Source organism: Patagioenas fasciata, chromosome Z (assembly GCF_037038585.1).
Source record: "Patagioenas fasciata isolate bPatFas1 chromosome Z, bPatFas1.hap1, whole genome shotgun sequence".
Lineage (NCBI taxonomy): Eukaryota > Metazoa > Chordata > Aves > Columbiformes > Columbidae > Patagioenas > Patagioenas fasciata.
In genome coordinates this window covers 59,431,935-59,457,051 of record NC_092560.1, presented here as the reverse complement: position 1 = coordinate 59,457,051, position 25,117 = coordinate 59,431,935, and the positions used below count along the sequence as shown (strand labels likewise).

At 38.5% G+C, this 25,117-nt stretch overlaps 2 protein-coding genes and 1 long non-coding RNA gene across 3 annotated transcripts in view; 2 read left to right on the top strand and 1 right to left on the bottom strand.

The window, feature by feature from the left end:
- Positions 1–15,240, top strand: part of ITGA1 (integrin subunit alpha 1) — a 77,972-nt gene extending 62,732 nt beyond the window's left edge. The window contains exons 22-30 of the mRNA XM_065860393.2: positions 1,621–1,697; positions 2,403–2,492; positions 3,559–3,661; positions 4,895–5,008; positions 6,806–6,910; positions 8,025–8,129; positions 8,977–9,069; positions 10,307–10,423; positions 11,156–15,240. Coding sequence (XP_065716465.1) covers positions 1,621–1,697; positions 2,403–2,492; positions 3,559–3,661; positions 4,895–5,008; positions 6,806–6,910; positions 8,025–8,129; positions 8,977–9,069; positions 10,307–10,423; positions 11,156–11,200 — 849 coding nt within the window. The 3' untranslated portion in view covers positions 11,201–15,240. The remainder of the gene's footprint in view (positions 1–1,620; positions 1,698–2,402; positions 2,493–3,558; positions 3,662–4,894; positions 5,009–6,805; positions 6,911–8,024; positions 8,130–8,976; positions 9,070–10,306; positions 10,424–11,155) is intronic.
- Positions 15,241–19,512: 4,272 nt separating this feature from the next.
- Positions 19,513–24,795, bottom strand: LOC139826587 (uncharacterized). The gene is made up of 3 exons (XR_011736749.1): positions 24,672–24,795; positions 24,382–24,478; positions 19,513–19,633 (listed from the first exon to the last, which is right to left on the bottom strand). It is a non-coding gene; the product is annotated as an uncharacterized lncRNA (long non-coding RNA).
- A 97-nt stretch (positions 24,796–24,892) lies between these two features.
- Positions 24,893–25,117, top strand: part of ITGA2 (integrin subunit alpha 2) — a 66,894-nt gene continuing 66,669 nt past the window's right edge. Inside the window, exon 1 of the mRNA XM_065860275.2 lies at positions 24,893–25,052. Coding sequence (XP_065716347.1) covers positions 25,007–25,052 — 46 coding nt within the window. The 5' untranslated portion in view covers positions 24,893–25,006. The remainder of the gene's footprint in view (positions 25,053–25,117) is intronic.

Below are 25,117 nucleotides of genomic sequence, written 5' to 3'. Positions count from 1 at the left end.
AATCTTGTGTAGAGCCAGATCATCATAGATTTGCCCTAGTTATAATAAGTAGGGAATTTTTGTGAGGCCTAGTAGTAATTTATTTACATTGTAAACATTTCTTTCAGTATTCTAAGTGTTTTACTATATATTAAGTCAGATTCCAGCAGCCTTATACAGACAGATAATCATCTCCACTGTAACTGCCAGGCTTTGAAGCTTTTTCTCATTGGAGAGTGTCACGGAGGCACCCCGAGGCTAATTTAAGGGACAACAGGGTCCAAAACAACTTTTATTAAACCGGTGAGAAACAGGGTTTTATCACTCCAAAAGTGACTTAAATATAGGTTCGGGTGTCAGCTGAGGAAAATTATTAAGGGGCAGCAACTAGTACAACAGGCGGTCCACAGAGTGCATGCACGTGGCTTCACCCAAAACAATTCCGGAACCACCCCCGAGTCCCAGAGGAGTACACACTTGCCTGAACACGGTGCGGGATTATTCTTAAAGAGATAAAGGTAAAGTGTCCGCTCACGATTCCGCGAGGGTAAATTTATAATACACTCGCGATTCTGCGAGGGTTAATTTACTTGTACGTGCGAATGTGCACAGAATACTACACGTGCTTATGTGGAAGCACGGGAGGAAAATACACTCGCGATTCTGCGAGGATAAATGTATAATATACTCGCAATTGTGCGAGGAAATAAAGTTACACTCGCGATTGTGCGAGGAAATAATTTAAAGTACGCGTGCAAATGTACACGGAATAAAGTTACACTCGCGATTGTGCGAGGAAATAATTTTATACGTGCTTGTATTAAGCACGGGAAGTTACACGTGCATATGTGCACGGAAAGGATAAATATACTCGCAATCCTGCGAGGGGTTTTACTCACACACGTGGCGGCAAGGCAAGCGGGGTCTCCATCCCGGGGGGTCTCGACAGCAGTATCTTCAACTCGTGCTCCGAGAGACTGACGACAATGGGCCCAGTCTCGACGAGAGAGTCCCGTTTTTATACTGGCTGATCAGCCCTGACTGTAGGCATTCCAGAAGCTTCTCTGCACCCCCACACCGGCTGTGGGGTGCCCCTGAAGCCTCCAAACATCCCCCACACTGGTCACAGGTGCCCAGCGGCTCACTGGCGCCTCGGCACTCCCTTCTCCTAATGGCCCTGGCCAGGGTGCTCTGGGCCAAACAAAAGCAGCTGTTAGCTTCAAGTAGCAGAGAGAGGGAGATGTGCCTACTCCCTCCATACTGAAGGAGGGGGGGGAGAGAGGGGGGTTTGCATTCTGCCACAGAGAGAAAAAAAAATGGTTTTGATAAATTGATCACAAGACCAGTTGGTTTCTATTAAGGATTATTTAGCTATGTATTTCTAATATACTATATAATAAATTTTACTGAGGCTTCTGAATTCTGAAAATTTGAGGCTTCTCTTTAATAAGTGATAACTATTAGTTTTCCTTCTTGTTTGGGACAGATTCAAAACGTGCATTCTTTCCCAGAAAAGTGTTCAAATGTGAATAAAGATTCAACAGACAAAAGTAGCAAAATTTTGCTCATTTTTCATCAGATCAAACTTTATTAGTGTACTCTTTTTCTCTTTTAAAATGTGTAATGTGTTTTTCCAAACAGATTTCTTTCAAAATATCATTCCAATTCAATGCATCCTATCTTCTGGAAAATGCTACTGTTCATGTATATGCAACAAGGTTAGTTGAAACCATTACTTATTTACCTTCTGGTTTTTGTTTTTGTTTTCTTAGAAAGCTCTATAGCTTTGTGTTTCATAGTAAAACAAGGATGACTTTTTCTGAAGTCAAAAGTGGTTAAACAATCTGTAGATCTGGCAGCTTTATGGATGTAGTCCAGCAGTGGACTGAGTGGACTAAATAAATGTTTGTCTCTAGAGCTTTAGAGTCAGAAATGAGTCATAATTGCCAGTTGGTTTACCTTTAGAAAAGGTTTATTCTCTTACAGAATTACAGCATACTTTAGCATGAGTCACAGTTTATTCTAAAGAACAAGGTCTGGCCTCCATAGAGCAAGAGCAGTGCAAAAAGTTGTCTGTGATAAAGGAATGCACTTGCCCTCCATGTTTGCTGTTGCTGCAAAACACAGGTGTGGTGTGACAGTGGCCCTTACTTGGTCCATTTTCATCCAGCTATTTGCAGTCTGTAATCTCAATAAAGATGTGTCACTAGTCTGGGACTGGTGCAGGATTTAACTTTTTAGTTACTGGAAACAATCTTTTGAATTTACTTTAAGGAGATAGTAATTATCTGGAAATTAGTAGTGTGTTTTCATACCCAGAGCTGTAGGTATTTCAGTTTCTTAAGATCCTTTCCTACCCAGTAGTTGTGTTGTGTGTGCAGATGATGATCACAGTCTCAGTGGCATATGTTGTTTTATTTCAGTGACAGTGAAGAACCACCTGAGACCTTGAGTGACAACAGAGGACACGTTACAATTCCAGTAAAATATGAAGTAGGATTGATATTTGTAAGGTATTGGTGCTTCTCTATACTTTTACTGGCTGACACAGTAAATATGTTCAAAGATAACATGGTATTGTTTTGTTGTTGACCTGTGTTCAGTTAGTATCTACAGATGACAGCTTCTCAGTTTATGAACAGGAGCACAGGCGGCATTGAAAAGAATAGTTATATGAAGTAACGGAGCAGTCACTGTCCCTATCTCACTGTAGCTCTGTCTTATCTATATAAATTTGATCTGCAGTTTGCAAGAACAGCAGCAGCTTTTGTTGATTCTTGTACTTTGCTCTATTCATTCAAAGGTGTTTCAGGTACATAAGAAAGCAAATACTTCCAGCTTCCTGATGGATGTGAGTTTGTATAATTATAATATTGCATAATGTCATGTTTTATTTCCAGCTCCAAAAACTAGCCTTAATTTTAGGTTTTCAGAGGTTTATTTTTAACAATTCAGACATTAAGGCAGATCTTGTAGTACACTTTGTTTCCAGAAACAGCTAGAATTCAATTAAAAACACTATAAATATTATCAGTAGAGTACCTTGCATGGTGTGCACATTCAAATAATTAAGTGACATTCATTTTGGATGCATTTCATGGTTCAAATCCAGCCTTTGCTTGTCTCGTAGGGAATAAGGTTGAATTTAGAATATGCTTGTCTTGTTCTTTCTTTACATGGTTCTGTCTTTTATAGGGCCTTACCCATTTCACATAGCAATACTCAGGATAAGGAACTGCACAGCCAGAAAAAGAACAGCAAGATAGTAGTATGTGATGTAGTATTTTGTGTAGTGTGTAGTAGTAGTAGTGATGTAGTATTTTGGGGAAAAACATTTGCTCATTTTGTAGTGTCATCTGAACTCAAGTTTTAAAGGTACAAAATGAAAAGTGAAAATTAGTTAAAAAATGGATGATTTCAACTTCGGTGGAAGTAGCAGTGCACTCTTCATTGCAAGACTAGTTCTGAAGGATTCATGAAATAATGAAAATACCTAGATTAATAACTGCTAGAGCTTTTATGAAGTTTTTTGTACTTATTGTGGGTTTTGTTTTTGTTTGTTTGTTTTTTAATCTGCAGTGTATTCAAAGAGCACCATGTTATAATTGCAGCAAATGATACCATCCCTACTGCTATTAACACAACAGAGCAGATTGGGGATGAAGTTACTTTACATTATAGGGTAAGAAACAAAACTGCATGCTATGGGTACTGTCTTCTTTTTTTTGTTGTTTGTTTGAATTGCTTAATGTGATAGCCTACTACTTAATTACCAGATAAGCAATTTGCTAAAATACATGGGTATTATGTGTTTAACACTTTCTTTTTCTTGTTTGTTTTGCAATAAGGTGATTCAGAGCATCTCAGAATGGTCCATCCCTGCAAAGTAGATTGGGTGGGTTTTAGAGCTACTGCCCTCCGCAGAGGAAAGAGAGCATGCCCTAGTAAATGAGAATGACCTATGTTCACTGCAGTTTAGCACAGATAGTTCAAAAATCCAGTTAGCTTTGAAAACAGCAAATGCCATGCTCCAAGAATGTTACATTACTAGTAGAATCAGTTGGAAAAAAATATTTAATGGTCTAGAAGCCCAGCCTTAAGTTGCAGTATGACTGAATGTAGTCATCTTCAGAGCATCCTTCTTTCCCAGTGCCAAATCCAAAGCTGAGCAAAGGTCTCATATACAAAGGATAACAGTCTCTGAATCAACTTTCTGTCTGTAAAAAATGAGCTATAGGAAGGTTCTCAGCCTCAGTAAATAGCAATGGCAAAGGTTTTTTGTTTTGTTTCTTATCCAACCTACAACAGCTTACAGATGTGTCCTGTGATCTTCTCAGGGAAAAAGGGGAGAGGAGTGGGTGAGCAGGAGGGCTGTTGCCTAAGCACACCTGAGGAGGAACCAGCAGGAGCCATTGCTGGTACAGTGGTTCCTCTCCCATGTTAAAGCATTTTGGGAGCTTATTAAAAAATGAAATGAAATTACCTTAGATAGAAGTCCCAGATGAAACAAGGATGCAGTAAACAGGATAACAAGAAGGAATTTATGCCAAAATGCCCCCTTTAATCCTATTTACTTTATTTCCTTCAATAGATGCTCTTAACTGTTAGAAAGCATTACCAAAGACCACAGAAGAATGTGCCTGCTAATTCACAACAGTCTCTCAGGGGAAAAAGTAAGAGTTCATCACACCACTTTCTGCAAAACTGACTGTGGAAATGTTAAAAAGCATGAAAGGAAGGGAAAGGAAAGGAAAGGAAAGGAAAGGAAAGGAAAGGAAAGGAAAGGAAAGGAAAGGAAAGGAAAGGAAAGGAAAGGAAAGGAAAGGAAAGGAAAGGAAAGGAAAGGAAAGGGAAAAAATCAAATACCAACAAAATAAGGAAAGTACTAATCAAAACTTTTCTTTTTTTTTAATAGATTGAAAAAGGTGAACACTTTCCAATGCCAAACCTCACACTGCAGATCTTATTTCCCAATGTAACAGAAGCCAAGAACACTCTTCTCTACCTCACTGCGTTATCATATTCCCAAGTAAGCTAGGAATTTTTATTTTTATGATTAATTCAAAAATTTGAAATTTTTGCTCTAAGGAACTGCAAAATGGAAATATTTGGGATTCTGCTTTGCTTCAAGGTAGATATTGCTTTTAGTCTAAAAGACAGGATGCTGGTATTTTAAGAGTCTATACAGATCTATATAAGATGACAGAGAGATAAATTTTCTTAAAAGGAAACCAGCAAATTTTAAATAGTTAGGCTATAACAAGGTTAATTTGATATATTGCCAAGTCATGAGGGGCCCAGAGAGAGATAGGAGTGACAGGAGTTTCTTTCTTAGTTCTGCCTAATGTGACTCAAATTATCTCCATTATTAGCAGCGCTTATTGCAAATGCTCTAGTCCTGCTGTGTACCTCTAGAGCTCAGACTCCTGTTCAGTCCTCTGCTTTCTGTTACTGAAATTAGCCTTCCTGCAAGTCTGCTCTCCAGCACTTGCAGTCCTCTGGCTTTTTCCTTCTATGAGATATTGAAAAAACTTGAAGGGGATGGTAGTTCATGTCTTTCAAATGCTCTTCCCTGTAGCCCTCTTTTGAGTTTTTCCATTTCACTCCTCCAGAACAGCCGAGATCACAATTCCAGCAAATCCCATTATTCCAGATCTCTAGGTATTAAAACTAGAGCTATATCAACCACTGGATAGCTGGAGAACCCAAATATCACTAAATAGTGACCTAAACTTCTTTTTTTTTTTTGTTAATCTTTCCCTCAGATACAAACACACACATGCACCTCTCTCCAAACATTTTGCAGAATCACAGAATGTCAGGAATTGGAAGGGACCTCAAAAGATCATCTAGTCCAATCCTCCTGCTGGACCATGAACGCCTAGATGAGGCTACACCATTTCACTTAGTTTTGATGTGTTGCAGCACTGAAAAACAAACCAAATGGTCTAAATGAAAGTTCAAGATTCACTTTAAAACAAACAAACAAACAAAACAAAACAAAACAAAAAACACACACACACCAAAAAAAAAAAAAAAAAAAAACAAAAACACCAAAAACCAACAAACTCCCAAAATATTTCATGTTTAGAAGACAAAGAAATTGTGTCTAATCTAAAATTCCTTTCTTCATTATTTTCATTCCTAGGCAATCATCACATTTGACCCAAGTTTGCACAAAAATGCAACAAATCTGTGCTTTTACTGTGGGTATAATTCATCTACCACTAGCTACACCCTAGTAATAGTAGTGTGCCAAAGTGCACTGCAGGGGATTTGCAGTCCTCTTCAGGTGACCAATCTAAACGTGAATGACCTGACAAAAAAAAAAAAGTCCCATGCATTTCCCATCTGCCTTTGAAGGGGACACAGAGGTCTAGCAGTGCTCCAGCACCCATGCTTCCTCTCTGGACGCTGCAACAGGGGCTCCTGAATCCTGCATTTAACCTGTCTTCTTGCTGGGGCAGAACCTCTGTGGATTCTCGTGCAAAAGCTATTTAGCTCTTTTAATAGCCAGCTCTTGCTGATTCATGTAGTGGTCATCTTGCAGGAAGCTTTTGTTTGCTTCTACAGATGTTTAAGTGGCTGGATAGAGTTTGGGTTAAAGTATTTCCTAGAAAGCTCATTTCTTGTTTGAATAATGGTACCTCACTACCTACACCATCTGCATTTCCTCTTCTGCCCTCTCGCAATAAGCAGTTTTATTGCATTTAGTGGTTAGTCAATATCATAATTGCTATTAAATATTACGAATGTTGGCTTGTTTCCAGAGCATTTTTGTAATAGAGTATTCAGACAATAAGAATATTTGTATTTCTGCTAACAGAATGCCATCTGCCAAAGTAGTTACCCTGTAGATCCCTTAAGAATCAGCGCTGGGAAGCCATTTGTGTTGCCAAAAATAAAAGAACCTACAAAGGATACAATTATGGTAAGCCTACATATAGTATATATATATTAATCCCAGATATTAAGTCAGATCTTTGAGTTGAGTACTTCTGCAATAAATATATAAAAACTTCTCTTAAACTGTACCCTATGGAAACCTACTTTGTCTTAATAGCCTGGAAAGCCATCTAGTATCTACTAGATTATCTACTAGTAATACTTTTTATTTGGTTACAAAACTGTACGTGGAACTGAATTTGGGGTGGGTTTTGCAAATGAGTAAATAACAGTAGGTCACTGTCAACAGTGAGTAAACTTAATCTTCTGTATTCCTGTTGTAATTAATAAATAATAATATTTTTAAAACGTCTCATCTGACTTGTAACTTTTTTTTAGACATCCAATAGAATGTATTTTCAAATGCTAGCTCTCAAATCTGACAGATTTTCCATGCAACTGGTAAAAATTTAATTTATTATCCCTGTTTGGGAAGGATTAGCCTCTCATATTTAGATGAACAAAGTAATTTTGCTAACATAGTTATGTTGGCATGTCAGGGGTAAGCCATCATACTACCTCCTCAGCACAGAGGTACAAGTGGAGCTTATAGTTCAAATGAAACTATGCTGCGTGAAGAATATTTTGCTATGCTCATCATAGTCCTTTACAGAGGTGATAAAGGTGTAGGCTAAGTGTAATGCTGCTGCCCTCCCAGCTAGCAAATGATACTGGGATGTAAGGATACTTAAGTTTTCACACATGCACCCTGCCCTGCTTGAAAGATTTGGGTATCCCAAGACCTGGAAGGATCAGGAAACGCTGCAGAGAAGCCACAGTTCTGCTGGCAGAAAAACACTTGTGGTTACAGGCTGTGCATCCTTTAGGAGGTCTGCTGATGCCTCTTGCTGCTTACTTACTGTAACAGAGCTTCCTCAAGGCTAAGCAAACGTGTAAAAACTGAGTGTATTCTACCACAGCATGGATATTTCAACTTGTTTTATAAACTGCAGTGTCATTTTTACCTAAAAAGGCCAAGGAATTAATATCAGTTTCATATTGGTGTCACAGCAAGTCAATTATATGTCTATATAGTAGTTTACATGGTTTTATTTCAGTCATGTGTCTTCTAATAATTATTGCTGGTGCCTTTTAAACAGGACTGTGATACATACAGCTGTGCATATATTTATTGTGCATTGGTCCCATCTGACATATATCAAGTGAATGTTTCATTAAGAGTATGGAAACCTACCATCATAAAAGTAAGTGAATCCCATTTGTATGCAGAATACTCTCAGGTACAAGAAACTTAAGCCAATGTTTGTGATGTCTATTCAAAATATACCTTTAATTTTCTTAAGTCTCCATAGTCCCATAGTATTTGAAATAATTTCTCTTGACATTTTAAAATTTCCTCAAAACTAGGTTACATGCATTGTAGTATCCTTAAAGTGAGTGGTTAGAACTTAGCAGGAATTTCAAAACATGGTATGGAGACAACCCTTACCCATTCTGTATTGATGGTCAATTTTTTAATTAGTTACTTATGAATCCACAAATTCTAATTCAGCAGATGTAGGGAGGGGTACATAGAAGCAAATAATTTTAAAACAAGCTTTAATCTGGAGAGACTTCTCAGGTCTAGAAAGAATTTTTTAATCAAAAAGAGCAGAGGAGTGAGAGTTCACCTCAGATCACACCTCAGTATTGTCTGATGGTTACAACAATGACCAGGCTGTGGTCTGTTTTCCTCATTTGATACATTTCTGATACTGACTTCTTGTTTTGTGTCTTCATTTTTCTCTGGAAAATACAGGGTGGGAAGGGAGATACAGCAGAATTTTAAAAAGCCTAAATCTCTCCCAGTGGCCAAAGCAGTATTCCAGGATTAATTAGTATTTCCTTGAAATCTCTGCTCTCTCTTTCAAAGCTGTCTTGCAGTGATGGGTGTGCTGAAGCTGACATACATGAGCCACTTCACTGATGTTCTCATTTTTCAGCATCTCCCAAAACTTTAGCATTAAGTTTTGCTTTCACCCTTCTCATTTCTACAAAGCCTTCTATTTCAAAATACCTAATTATAAACGACAGTCATTCCTTTCCTTCCAGGCAACTATTCACAGCTTAACCCTTGTTGCGAAAGCATTACTTAGGAGTGAGAACTCATCACTGATTTTGAGAAATGACCATCAAAAAGTGGAGGTAAGAGTAGGATAATTCATGGATTTACTCTCCGTAGGGATTATTGTGCTACTGAATCATTAATTTTCATTCATCACTAGTAAACTGATGGTTACCTGTTGTATTATTCTACTCTAAATAAAACTGATTCCATTTAACAGCAGAAATGTCAGAATTACTCAGATGATGATATTGAGATCCTAATACCCATCAATGTACCTGGGTGAGAAGTACTGTCTGAAGTATTTCTGCCTGCTCCAACATAAATGATTCCTGCATCTATGTAAATTCAAAGGATAATTAAAATTATTTTAAGGAATTGACATTGTTTTAAATATTGTCCTGCGCCATTTAGAAGTGATCTCACTTTGTAGATTGTATTTTATTTTTTATTTCTTTATTTATTATTTCTTTCCACATCATTACCCAAGATATATCTTTCAAACAGAATCTTTATTTTTCAGAAATTCCATGTCATTTTCTTAGGTAAGAAAGTATATAACATTATAGTAGTGGATTCAGGTAGAAAGAGAATATCTTCATTTTGTTAGATGCTTGAAGTAATTGATAGACTGAAATTCAATCCAGGAGTGAAAACACAGCTGAGACGTTTGCAGATAATGAGAGCTACCTTTACAAACCAAGAAACTGCAGAATTAACTTTTTAAAGACATAATTTCAAGTTGAATATCTAGTTTTCAGCTCTTCAATGTTTTTTTTTAACTATTGTGTCTCTAATAAATTCTTAAGTAAAAAAACTCAAACTCCTATATGGGCATATTTATTAAAATGTGAATATTCCTTATTTCAGTTTAGTTTACACTGGGTGTGCCTGGTTTAAAATCAAATTAATATCTCCACAGCTTTTTACACTTATTTCATGTATTTGGTTTAGAAGCTTGTTAATGACTGCCACCTTTCAAGGAAGAAGTCATTGCATGATGAAGAATATAGTAAACAAACCCCCTAATACACACTTCAGCTACTCATGGTTTTGGTCCTCTATCCTTTATAATAATGATAACTGACTTATAGCAGAGCTGACCCTCATGAAATGAATGTATTTACAAAGTGCAAGCTATTATATAAATGTAGGGTTTCATGTTGGAGATTATTTTCTCAATTCCCCCCTATAAATTCCTGTACCTAAAATGAGTGATACCCTGGCAAATCGCCACATACTGATAAAAGTCATGCTGCTCTCCTGATATTTTAGAGGGCCAAGTTATTTATTGCTTCTCTTGTGAACACTTTGCAGACCATGATTAAGATTTCCAAAGAACTCCCACCAGGTACAGTCCCCTTATGGGTTATCCTCCTGAGTATCTTCGCTGGACTCTTGATTCTTGCACTGCTTATATTTGCTTTGTGGAAGGTAAGTTGCATGTTCTTGTCTTCATGAAAAACAAAACAAAACAAATATGCTTAACTTGTCTGCCGTGCCCTTTTCAAAAATGGAACCTCACAGACACTAATATTATCTAATCAGTAGAGTGAAATCTTGTAGAAATGACAAAATAATCAATACCACTACATTTTTCTGATGTGTAACATGCAATGCTAACCAATTGAAACTTCTATTTCCAATACATTATGAAAATAAAACCAGGTCTTATTACGATTAAGGGTTTATTAAGGTTTGTGGGGTTTTTTTAAGTAGCTTTGTCTGTGGCCTTTGATAACCAGGTTTTCTCTTTCTGCAAGAGATGCTAGGCCTGTGGTGTAAGTATCGCCACAAGTGGGCACTCTTACGCAAGCGAAATACTTAGTTCATACTTGCATTAGACGGCTACAGTCCATACATTTCAATATGCACAAGTATTATTTATTCAACTGAGTACCAAATATTATTAAGCATTTTAGCTTTTGACATTATGTGAGCATAAAAATGACTCAGCAAACACTTACTATATATTAACTGTACTCTTTTTCTCTGTTTTCCTGACATGTCTCTAGTTTTTTTGTTTTCGGAATAACAACGTTGTACTTCAGTGATAAAATATTAAATTACTTTTTACATTCTTAGTAATAAGAACCAGCACATCACTGATACCAATAAGCATTGTATGCTTTGAGCAGTTCTTAGTCACTTTTTTCTTTTCTGCAGGCTGGATTTTTCAAGAGGCCACTAAAGAAGAAAATGGAGAAATGAAAGAAAAAAAAAAAAAGCAGAAATTTTTGCTCAGGTCTGCCTCAAAATCGTTACTGTAAAATTATAAACTTAGATATACATACAGTGGTCACAATGTTTTCTAAACTTTGGTGCATTCACCAAAAAAAAAAAAAAAAAAAAAAGACAAACAAACAAAAGCCCAAGAAGCAGAACAAAGAAGCAGCAAATCAAGCACACATGCAAAGGAATTATGCAAAAGAATTAACATTTTTATGACATCTTGTGATATTCAAGGACATACTTTCAAGTGTTACTCATTTTTGGAGAGGAATTGAGTTCAAAGATTCTAAGATATTTTAATATGGAAAATGCATAATATTTTTATATACACCTATGTATGTTGAATATTTTTTCATTCCTGTATGTAGCAATCCTGGTCTTTTTTTATCACCTTATAATTTTGAAAAGGAAAATGCAGCATTCTCAAAATTTTCTCCTTATGTCAGTTCTGTGAGAGCAGACTGTCAGTTCACAAAGCAGAACATGCAAACTTTTGAGGATGCACCAAATACTGTATGGTAAATGATGTAATGACAATTCAGAAGATAGAAGCAGCTGCAAAATTTGGGTGAAAATTACTGAAATGCCTTGGACTTCTCATTCTTATCATTCAGTTTGTCCAGCAAAACCCAAGATAGTCCAAGAAATAAATTTTCATGGTCAAGTGGACTATAAAGGATTCACCCATTAAATTATATAACTGTTTGAACTTGAAAAAGATTTTTGGCAGGCCTAAAACTGTATGCACAAAACATTAGAGCCCATCCAATTGCACACTGTACTCAAATAACCAAGGGCACAATTGTGTCTGCAAATTGAAATGTTCATATTTATGCAGAAAATGTTTAGAAGTACCCTGAAAGTTTGACTCTTGCTGTATATCTTGGAGTAGCCAGGAGGGTGCTTCGTAATCTGTCACTGTAAATTTATTGTGTAGCTATTTAATCCAATGCATTTAAAGTGTACAAAATGATAATTAACAAAAGCACAGATAGGAAACTCAGCACTGGCAAGCTTCTTTTAGTATTATAAGTCACACCTCATCTTTGTTACTTATGAGTTTCAGAAGTGATGAAGAATTTGCATACTAAATAAGCACTTAACAAATGATGTTTATTTTGTGTCAAAGATTAAAAATTTATATGAGAATACACTGAAATGTAGATAGCAAAAGATAGCTTTAAGCCTATTTAGAATGTTAAGTTTCCTCCTTTCTTTCACACACTTGTGTTACTTCCATAAGGATCTCTCCCTGGGGCTCTTGGACCATGCCTGGTCCTTGAGAGCTTCCTGTATTACCTGCAACCACACAAAATTAACAGGAAAAAATGGAGGTGTTCTGGCAAAGTGTGATGTTGCCTCAGCATGAAACAATTCAGTATGGATTGCCAATAGATCAGAAAATGTTGAGGAGATATACTATACACTCTACAAGATGTACTTGTTTGCAGAAAAGTCTTTGCCTTGCCAAGGAAGCCAGGATAATTTGTTCCTCTTCTTGGTACAAATGTTACAGAAATAAAAAAAATCATCGCAGTTTTAACTTAGTACTGACCTCATAGTAATATCTTAAAAAGCAGTAATATATTTTATAAAGACTTTTCTTAATGACGAAGAGACCATAGCTTAGGCTGAACATGCTGGCAAGTACAACTCTGGAAGTGTGCCAGAAGGTGCTTTATTGTTGGAAAGACATTCTTAAGACACTCTTAAGTTCCTTCTATTTAGTTCCTAAATTAGAGATTAGTTATTGGGAAAGGCTGAGACGTATGTGAATGCAGCAAGTATTATAGGATTAAGTTTGAAAGTGTTTGCAATTTCTCCTTGTGTCTGTGGGAAAGGTGGTTATTTCAAAACAGCAGTCTGCTGAAGGTAGCAGCATGACTCAGAGGAGAGGGCAAAGCCTCCGTGGGAACACAGTGGGTGGCTGCGCTTCGCAGAGCCTCAGGAGCCACCAAGTTGTGGACTGCCTTGCCATGCTTGTCTGCATGCCTGAAAGCACACCCAATCCTAAGGGGGACGAGGTGAGTTGCCCCAGCTCAGAGCACAAAGGACTTGAAAAGAAGCAAAATATAACACAGAGGAGCTGCGGATAGCACCCCTACTTCATAGAATCATGGAATCGTTTGGGTTTGGAAGAGACCTTCAAAGGTCACCTTCTCCAAACCCCAACCTCATTCATTGTATGAGTTAAATAGAAAGCAAAAATAAGATAAATTAATATTTGTAGAGTTGCTTTCAGTCCCACGGGAGATGCAAGTTTTATTTTAAGAAAATGTATGATTTAGTCAATTTGTTTGAAAGATTTGAAGGGCACTTGTCACTGTAGCATCTGAATGCCTCAGAATTGTAATTTTTTTTATTCTTTCCTTATAGTATCTTTCTAAAGGCATATCAATGCTGTTATGCTATTATGGTTTTGTAAAGGAACAGAATTATGAAGGAATTATGACTCACCTATACACACACAGAAAGTCTGTGGTAGCAGAGGATATACTTATATTTATTATTATTCAGCCAGTCTGCTAACCATGAGGTCATTTTTCCTGGCTTCATAAACTTACTCAGAAGTTGTGCAAGCTACACATCCTTTTTATGAAGCATACTTTTATTTTGATTAAGTGTTTCACTTTTTAGTTATGATAAACTGTAAAGCAGAGCTTTTTACTTTTCTGATGACATTTCATGTCTTATTTTAAAGCATCAGCCTAACTGAAGAAATACAAGCCAATAGACCTATTTCCCTATATAAAGGCTATGCAAAAGTACATATTTTACCAATGCAAAGTATGTTTGAGACCACCACTCCATTCTTTTTAGAGTTGCTTTCACTGTGAAAACAGTAATAAGCTTCATATAACCACACTGCTTTCCTCTTTTTCATGATGCTTTCTCCCTTTTCACATTTGTCCTATTATCAGATTTTCAATTACAATATCTATTTAAAATATAAGTATGTAAAGGGGATACCACTATGGCACATTGTTCTTATACAGTCTAGATTAGTAAAATCTGTATTTTTATCCATAGAGCCTTTTTACACAGTACTGCTTTTCACTATATACAACAGAAAAGCCTATTGAAAGCAATATTGCAAACATCAGGAACATCTCATGGAAATTTGGCAGGCACAAAAAGTATCAGAACAGCATGTAATCTGTTTTGTACCTATAAAAAGACAAAGTAGGGTTGTGATATGATTCTAGTAACTAATAAGCTAAACAATTTTCATTCAAATAAAAACCTGTAAAAATAATAGTAATAAATTGAGTGTATAACTTGTGCTCAAGGGACAGAGGGAGTCCGGCCCAACTCAGTTCCTAATTTCAGCACTTAAGTAGCTAATCTTAGAGTGAACAGATGAGCTACATTTCTATAGCATAGAAGTTCTCTGGAAAGGAGCAAAAACTTTAAACCATCACTCCTGCTTCAATTCAAGGCTGTTCTAGAGGTTGTTGATCCCACATGTAATTTTAGAGGATTTAGAAAACAACAACAACATTACAGCAATCTACCTGGACTGCTGCTTATGTTCCTGTGCTTGTCTGATGTCACTCGAGGTCTGTATTATGAGTCCTTGCTGCAGACACAACCCACCTATCCTGACCCCTTACCTGATCCCTTTAGTACATATCCTGTGCTGAGTCATTTTGACCATGATATTCCTTTTCTGTCAAGCTTGAGTAAGGGGAATCCACCTTCAACTGGAGCCAAAGGTTTTCATCTGACTTGGCACCGAGAGGCTGGAGTCAGAGTCACACTCATCTAATGAATTCCACATACTCTAATTGTTTAAATTTATTGAATTAACTGTTGTATAAGTGATGATCTCATTCACAAATAAAATCAAAGCAAAAGAATTAGAATGTGCCATTGTTAATTATAGCACTTAACAGGAATAAGAGGGGATATACATCTTTTTTTAAGAAAATCACAACATTCTGCACAGCATTTTTTTCTGTAAAATTATTCCATGTTTTATTGATTAAAAAAAAAAAATAAAGAGTCTAGCAAGCCTCCTTTGTTATTTGTTTGCTTTTCATTGATAGAAGAATGATAGAAAAGTACCTTAGTACCTAAAAACAAAGCCATCTACCTGTCAATAGAAAGCTATTATAGAAATAAGCATTACTGCACAGCATAACATCCAGGAAATCTTGAATGTGGTCAAGCTGTCAGAAAGACATTACCATTAACTGTATGGATTCTATACTTATAGCCATATTTGAAATCTTCTCAGAGGACCATACAACTTCCTGACACATATGTGTTTTTATGACATTACATACATAAAAGTTGAAGACACATTAATCATCTAACCATTATTCCTGTACAGTGATTTTTCTGTACAACTTGTTCCTGTGATCCAAATAGTCCAGTGTCTTGCACAGGTGTAAAGGATTCACATCATCTTCCTTAAAGCCTAGTAAACGTTTGTATCAAAACTTCCTAGAAGACAAAGATTATACCTTTTATATCAGAGCTAACTTTAAGAAAACATTACAAACCATGTAATTACTTAACTATTATCTCATCAGAAACTACTCTGGTGGTGAATCATAATTCTGTAATAGCAACATCCTGTCTAGTCATAGGGGAGTGCTTACAAAATGTCTCTGTATATATCTGATCATTAGTTCTTGCTGGACATTTTCCATGGGAGTATTTCCAATTAAAATTGGGGCGGGGGGAAAGCCACTTCTCTTTTGGTTTGTTTAAAATCGTTTTTCAATTGAATTAAAAAAAAACAGAATCACTTTCTCACAGTAAGAAGTGTAATATCATGTATCATTTCCTCCATACTGGGAAAGGTGATGAAATAACTCATTCTGGACATCATCTTCAAGCATGTGGAAAAAAAGGTGGTTATCAGGAGCCATCAGCATGGATTCACCAAGGGGAAATAATGTTTGACCAACCTGATAGCTTCTATAACCTCTCTGATGGTATGAATGGCTAGGTAGACGAGCAGAATGCAGTGGATGTTGTCTACCTCAACTTCAGCAAGGCTTTTGACACTGCCTCTCACAACATCCTCATAGGTAAGCCCAGGAAGTGTATGTTTGGATGAGTGGACAGTGAGATGGACTGATAACTGGCTGGATGGCAGAGCTCAGAGAATTGTGATCAATGATGCAGTCTGGTTGGAGACCTGTAGCAAGTGGGGCACCCCAGGGGTCAGTATTGGGTCCAGTCCTGCTCAACCTATTTATCAGTGACCTGGATTAAGAGACTGAGTGCACTCTCAGCAAAACTGGGAAGAATAGCTGACACACAGAAGGCTGTGCTGCTGTTCAGTGAGACCTGGACAGGCTGGAGGACTGGGCAGAGAAGAACCTAAGTTTAACAAAGGTAAGTGTGGGGTCCTACGCCTGGGGAGGAATAACCCCAGGCACCTGTACATGTTGAGGATTGACCTGCATTGCAGAGAAGGACCTGAGAGTCCTCTTGGACAACAAGGTAACCATGAGTCAACAATGTGCCCCTGTGGCCAAGAAGGCCAACGGTATTGTGCGGTGCATTAGGAAGAGTGTGACAAGCAGGTTGAGGGATGTTATCCCCCCCCTCTACTCTGCCCTGGGGAGGCTGCATCTGGAGTTCTGTGTCCAGTTCTGGACTCCCCAGTTTCAGGACAATGAACTACTGAATGGAGTCCAGCAGAGGGCTACGAAGATGATGAGGGGCCTAGAGCACCTTTCTTATGAGGAAAGACAGAGAGCTGGATCTGTTCAGCCTGGAGAAAAGAAGGCTGAGAGTGGATCTCATCAATGTTTATAAATATCTCAAAGATGCATGTCAGGAGGATAGGACCAGACTCTTTTCAGTGGTGCTGAACAATAGGATGAGGGGCAACAGGCACAGACTGAAACTTAGGAGATTCCATTTAAATATGAGGAGAAAATTCTTTACTTTGAGGGTGCCAGAGCACTGGAACAGGTTGCCCAGAGAGGTTGTGGAGTCTCCTTCTCTGGAGACATTCAAAACTAACCTGGACTCATCCCTGTGTGATCTGCTCTGGCAAACCTGCTTTAGCGTATGGGTTGGACTAGATGATCTCCAGAGGTCACTTCCAACCCTAACCATTCTGTGATTCTGTGGTTCTGAGATTTGCACAAAACTGGGTTATAATTCATTACATTTAGCAGAAGCAGCCGTAACACTTCTCAGTTCAAAGGCAATAGCAGTCCATGCAGCGGGTGTGGTTTGAGCCCTGTAAGAGTCATAAAGAATAGAGCGCTGATGAAGTTTTAGTAACAACTGGCTGATAGCACCATTTGGACACAACAGGATTCTGTTTAAAGAAGTGGATGATGAAGTGAGCTATTTGCAATACAGTCATGTTTTATTTACAAAGCCTGAGGGCTAACACCCCAGAGATGTTGGACTTCGCTCATTCAGTCAAAGAAAGGGGTGAGTAAAAGACCCTCAGGCAGATTTTTCTTCTGACTCTAGTATAGTGAGGCATAGTGCTCTTTTACTGCTTTTGCCCTGCTGTGCACTTACCCTTCTGCCCTTCTCCTTTTCTCAGCACAGTAAGTCTTCTCAGAAAGGACAGGCATTCGTCAGAGACTCACTGAATGTTGCACCTTCTAGGGATTTTCAAAGAAGTGGCAGAGGGAATCGAAGTATTCAAAGTGGCTTGCACATTTAGATCCAGCGTGTCAGTTGTCTCCTCACACTTTGTCCATCTCTTCACACATTCTCTGTTTGCTGTCAGTGGTGGCCATGGTGAAATCTGCTTCTCAGTTATGGCTCAGCTTGATTTGGTACTGAAGTTAACACTTATTGCAAAGTTTCGTATAACTGGTTCAGTGTTATATTCTGTCCTAAAGGTTTATTCATTGTTCTTCCTCCTGGGGTAATGGAGTAGGATCTCTCCATAGTGAAAGTTCCTTACAGAGCCTCTTCATCTTATCCTCTTCATCTCATCAGAGAAAAAAGGACAAAAAACAGGATATCTTCAGTTTTCCCTAAAAAGCATTTGAAGTTTTGCAATTTTGCGACAGTAGACATAGTACCAGAAAAACAATTATTTTTCTTTCCTTTTGGGGAATTTTATACACAAACCTTGCAGAGTATTCAGATCTCATGGCCCATATTCATAACCACTAATAGATCACCTTTTTGTTTGCCAGCCTATTGCTCTCAGACATCTTACACTGTGCCACAGCAGATTCTATTACAATTCAAAACTTCTAGGGTTCACCTGAAACTTTCCACTATTCTGGGAAAAAACCAGTTCTGGTGGTATTGGTGTCGTATATTTTGAGACTCTCACGAACCTCAAAAACTACCAAGTTGCTTTTTACTGTTTATTTGAGGGATCTGCCAAAATTAATTCACAGTCTCCAGCCTTCTTTATGTCATGAATTAAGGTACTTGGAAGGATGCCTATAACACTCAGCAAACAGCCATTAATAAGTACATTTTAGAGAGCAATACATGTCTTATGAGATAATGCTGCAACATAGATTGTCCATCCATGCAAAGCACTTAGAGGTTTCATTCTGGTTATTGAGCACCGGTCTGTTTAGCCCCCCAAGTGAATTCTTGTTATAGGATGAGAAAGATTTCTGCAATCTGATAAGGAACACTTTTGTACACCTGGTCACCTGGATGACACTTGATCATATTACCGCATTTTATACTTCACCCACCTGTCTGATTTTTCATCTTTAATTCAAGGTTAGGTAGCTAATGGTGGATAATGTAGCAAATGAGTAGTTGAGAAAAGGTTCAATTCGGCATTTATGTATCTATCAAGAGGGTTTTTTTCTATATTCAGTATTGGTTTTTATTATCTTAATGCGTTTAAGCTGCTGATAATATGAGGAAAACACCACCAACAACATAACAACAACAAAGCAATGCATTAAGACTTAAATACATCTCATCTAATTAATTTAAAATTCAACAAGATTCAGAGGGAATTGTTAAGGGAATCAGGTTTGCTAAAACTCGACTTCCAAACTATTGAGCAACTTTTTGTGACAGGCAAACAAAAAGGATGAATGAATAGGTTTTAATTCCACAAACCAGAAAACAACTACATTTTCAAAACAGAAATGGTCAAAAATTTAAATAAAGGCAAATTCTGATGATGTTGACATTCTCATCTCCTCATCATGTATTTATAACTTTTGCTTGAGAAATATTTTCAAGATATTTAGTATTTTTATGAGTTCAAGTGGTTATTGGAGCAGTATCAATGTTAATGCTTTGGCAAGTGGGCCAAAGTTGCTCGGGTAGCACACCTGCTGCTCTAGGAAGCACAAAACTACATAGGCTTCATTAGCAGGCTCCCCTATAGGGCCTCACTTCTGGAGATCACAGGTGAATGGGCATTTTTTCACTTCCTACCTTATTTCCTGTTAACATGACATCCCCATGGCAGGCACAAGCTTTGTTCACCTGGAAAAAGAATCAATAAAAATATGCATATACTCAGTGCTAGGTAGGATAGAGCTCAGTCAAAACAGCACAAAATAGGTAAATCTGTGCTGATATGACTAGAGTAGGAAGCTGCGCTGTACATCAGGAGCAGGACTGGAGCCACTCTCAGCTATTGCTGAGGATGTGATGTCTTCTGAAGGTTTTACTTTGAACCCCATCTGTTATATCAATTTCATATCAGGACAGCTTCACTTTAAAGGACATGAATACTATTCCTGTAGGACTGCTCTTTAGAACACTGGCATGCTTGTCTTTGCCTGTAGTGAAAAGGAGCATAAAAATACCTACAGCTGCAATGACTTCTCCCTAAAATTTTGACTTCTTCAACACTGAGTCCTGTTTAGTCCCTCCAAGATTCATATTACCTGGCCAGGAAATCAAATGCATGCTGACCCAGCTAGACATTCAAACATTTTGCCATGGTCTATCTGGAGCCTTCATCATCTCTATTTGTCCTTTTCTGTTCATCTTTAACAGCTTTTGTGGAAAACAGGTTACTTGGTTTAATTTTTTTACTCTGAGATGGCTTGTGTAACAAGGTAGGTTACTCTTGATCATCATGTAAGAAAATCAGCTTCCCAAAGTGTATTTGGATTATTCTCAAAGGGTTGGAGTTGCATGGGGAGGCAAAGGAGGCAACTTCACTGATTTTAAACTGATCTGCCTTTTTTCTGCTTTTGTAATCCATCTGCGACTTCCTTTCTCTCTCTTTCTCTCTCTTTGTATGCTAGTTTTCAGCCACACCAACCCCCTGACTGCCTCCCTGCACACTTGTACAAAAGGTGCAGCTGGGAATGCACAGCCAGGCAAAGAGGAGACTGAGTCCAGATTTTGGTATAAAAGCAGAGCTGAAGACTGAGACAGAAACAATATGTCACCTATGTCAGGTGTGATCCATTAACTGCTGTACCTTGTGACTTCTCAACTGCAAACTTGAAGCCTGGGAACAGGCACTAAATGTGGGGCTCAGCTTGCCTCACATGGGGTATCTATGTGTGTGTGGCTAGGGAGGGTGCTCGATGTACCACTATACACATGACATACTACTTCAGGTGTCTGACACACTGGTCCTCCTGAACTATATGACTGCTTTTATCTTCAAGTCAGCAGTGTAGGTATTTCTGAAGCCTACAGACAGGGAGTCTTGCTGCCTGAATTAGCTGTCCACCCTTTGAATGCAAAGGCTTTCAAAGTGAAGTGAGACTACAGGATATTTTAAACTCTCCCTAAACTTCTGCCCTCTATGCAGATTCCCAGCAGGTAAAAGCAACTATCTTCTAAATAATAAAATATTAATACAGAAATATATCTAATAAAGTAAAATCAGCCATGATATTCTCAATAATGGCTTGGAATTAAACCATAGAATGAGATAAACCCTAAAAATAACCAATCCTTATAGACACTAAGAAGTCTGTCTTCCTGATTATTCATTAAAATTAAACCAGTTTAATAAAAAACTATAAATTGGCCCAAGATGCAATATTGAGTCAGACCAAACCTCTATCCAGTACCAAGTCCTGTCTCATGTTAGCCAAAGAAGCCACCATAGCAAAAACATAAAACCAAGGCATGCAGGCGACCAGCTTCCCACAAGCACTCTTTCAGCCTGCAGCTCTCTTTGCAGTTCAAGGTCTTCATAGGCTGGGAATGTTCTAATGTGTTCAGCAATCCTTGACAGTTTTCTCTTCTCTGACCTTGGCTGGGAACCCAGGTTAACGTTAAACATCTGCCACCCTGCAGCACTGCCGTCTGCACCTGCCTGCTCCCTGGGAGAAGAACTGCTGCCTTCTGCTTGCGCTGATCTTGCTATGTGGCAGCTTCATCAAACACCCCTCCGTCAGGTGTTGTAAAAGACAAGAGTACAACTGACCTATCAGCCTGATCCATGCCCCTTCTACTACATATCTCCTATGTCTTTTTAAAGAGATGTCTTTTCCAGAGCAAAGAGTCTGAATTTACTTAATCAGCCTTTGTGTTTAGGCTATTTCCCACCTTTCCTTACTGTCTTAACTTTTCCTAGTTCTGCTGTAGCATTTTGATATGATTGAACCAAAACCACACAAAGTGTTAAAAATGTGTGGATTGGACTGTAGCATAGTGAAGTGCTGTTTTATTCTCATTGCTTAAATAATTCTTAAAATCTCATTTGTGTATTTTTTACCTTTTTCAGTATAATTCCAAAACTGAATTATTACTAATGTCTAAACTACATCCTCACAGCTAATTTTAACATTTCCTCTTTCTTTTTTTTTTTTTTTTTAGTAGCTTATTCTTTTTGCCTTCAGTGCAGCCCTTAATGTAACATTTTTGTTACAGACATCATGTGTCTGCCAAAAATAATAACTGATACTTGCTAGCCCTTCCCTCTAACATCTTCAGAAAATCACATAAGAGGAGTGACCTGGAGGCATACACCTTGGCCTCCTGTGTGTAAATCACATCACCTTTGCAAGAGCCCCTCCCAGAAACACATCAATGAAAAACTGTTCAGTTTCGCACATCACAGAAACTCTGATTCTGTGACCTACCCTCACAGATGGTAAAAGAGAAATACCGGAATGTTTTTCTGAGAAGGTTGGTATTAATTGTACATTTTATCATCACACTAAAAAGCTAGGATAACACACATTAGTTGTAAAATTCCACAGTAAAACTGATTAAGTATGTGTTCACCAGATTATCTTTAAAAAATCAAATATTTGACTGGTATCTCCCGTCTGCAACTTTCCATTTTTCTTGAAAAAGTGAAAATTATAGTAATAATTTTGTAGTGGAACTGATCAGGTTACTTGCTTCCCACAGCAATAGAAGAAAGTCTCTTTGCCCCTTGCCAACAAAATAAATCCTTCTAGTGTGCAAGTAATCTATATTTACATAGAACCAAGCCTGAAACTTTGCAAACCAGCTAAAGCAGATATGGCATTTTTGTCAAGTGTCTCTGTGATCACTGACACGCAGACACAACAGGGTGCTATAAAACGTATCATTAGACAACACAGACAGGTAGAGCAAAGAATAAGTATCAAGTCCCATTTTAAATTGCAAATATAAAGAGCACTAAACAAACTGTTATCTGAATTATTGTTTTAAATCAGTGTAGGTGAACTATAATAGAGATTATTTTTTCTGAATGCATATGTTATGTACAAAATAGCTGAAAAACACAAAAGAGGTGAAATACTGGACAATACAGAGTATCTGGTTTTCTATAACATGAAATATACAGGTCAGCATTATGTAAGAAGGTTGTAATTAAATGCTTTATAATCTATTTAAAACAGAAGTATTCATCCAGGGGAATATTGTTAAAAAATACAATCCTAATGTATTCACTCTCCTATGACCTATTCTTTGTAGATAAAGGCAAATGTTGGTCTGAGAAGCAAACACCCTGGGAGACAGCCTTTGTGTGTGAGAAACTATTTTTCAACATTGTGTCTGGATGAGGAATAAAGTTTCGTATCCTTAGGGTATATTTATAAATAGAATGATGTAACTGAATCAAAGACATTGTTTCTTAGGAAACTGAGACATCTTAGTCTGCGGAGGTTGTTTTAGGGTGTGGCTATTTCATCTATTAAAACTCCATTTCTCTCTATGCTGTGGATTTTTTTATTGTCCTTTGATTAGTATCCATTAATTAGTGTTATTCCTTGTCTCAGAGCTGCAGACATACACTCAGTGCCCAGAAAGAGGAGAAGCCTCCTGATCACAGTTCACCTGCTGGTCACTGGATTGCACTTGGTACTGGAGCTGACGTTTCTGCCATCGGTAGCTGCACCTTGAAGTGTCTGTTTGTGGGGCTTCTGAGACATCAAGAAGAGCAAACCCAGGGACTGCTCTGAGAGACATGTGAGTCATCTCTGGCAACCACTGAGGGCTTCAGAGCTCTGAAGTGAGAGTGTCTTGGGAAGCGCTCATAGTGAGTCCACATGCAAGTTCATGCGTTAGGATGAGTAATGTGGCTGAATGTCCTAAAAGACTAAATGTGTGAAACAGATCAATGCAAGTCATAGAGGGACAAGTCCCTGCTGTACTTCTGTCAATTATTTTAATGTCCGGGTGGAGCTTTCTTGAACTACATTGTGTTCATGGAGAAACAATGTCCGAATAAATACCTGTTGAACAAACTCAACTGTTGACCGGCTTCTTCATTTTAATTTAGATTCAGAACATTGAAGAGAAATTATAAACCAAGAAAGTACATATACTTTTATAGCAATCCTGAACTAAAAGCTCTGGCCTGTGTCACACCTAAAGGACCATGACCTAGATGCTGAGAACGGGGAAGGAAGCAAGCATTTCTATTTCAATTTTCCAGGAAAACTGTCTTTTTCATTACACAATATTAATGCCAACAAGTTCAAAATTATTCAGCAGAAATCATTGTTACAAAATAGAATACATTACATATGAAAAGGTAGTACCCACAGATTTTTATTTTTACCAGAACTGTCCGATGGAGAAAACGAATGTTTCTCAAATACTCTGAATATACAGTATGCAAATTGCACTAACAAGACTAAATAGGCTGAAAGCTGCACAGCACAGAGGTATGCTGCACCTCTCACTTCTGATTTCTTTGCAAGCTGAAATTCACACCCTCCTATTTTTACTGGCTTCAGTTCATGTTGTCTCCCTGGGTATTGGCCTGGCACTTAAGCCAATTTAGGCAGTATTTTGCATAGGCAATACATTCTCACCATCATTGCCGACTTCGGATCGGTTGTGTGGCAAGGCTCCTGGATGCTGCTGCACTCCTGCATAGCCCGGGACATATTCTACAGGAATTTCATTTAACTGAGAAAATACGAACGCAGTGTCATTAAATGTGCCATTTAACACTCGGGAAAGACAGCCACGCTACGCTGTCACATAAATCCACGTTGTACCACGATTCTCCATTTTCCTGACTACAAAACTTGGAGTTACCCCCACTCCTCCAAAGGATTGCCTCAGCGTACCCCCGGCTGAGGCCGCCCCGGACACCCACCCAGCCCACGCCAGTGCCAGCCAGGGCGAGCGCGGGTATCTCCTCTAGGTAGTGAAACCGGGGGAGAACCAAAGGGCACAACCCAGCCGCAATGGCTGCAGGGGCCGCCGGGACCCCACCAGCGACCACCGCTGCCGCGGTGGGGGAAGCTGCCTCTGGCTGCTCTGCTCCCGCGTCGCGCAGGGGGCGTGGAAGAGGAGGAGGAAGAGAAGGAAGAAAGAGGAGGAGGAGGAGGGGTATTTCGGGGCGGCGAGGAGCAGGTGGCGCTCAGTGCCGCGCTGGGAAGCGGCCAGCTCGGGAGTGGCGTAGATACGGGCTCCGCACCGCACCGCGCCATGGGCTCCGCGGGCACGGTGCTCCCGCCGCTTCTCCTGTCTCTGGGTAGGTCTGTCTCCCCGCTCTGGGGAGGTCTCCGTGCTCTGGGAAGGTCTCCCTGTGGACGCGAG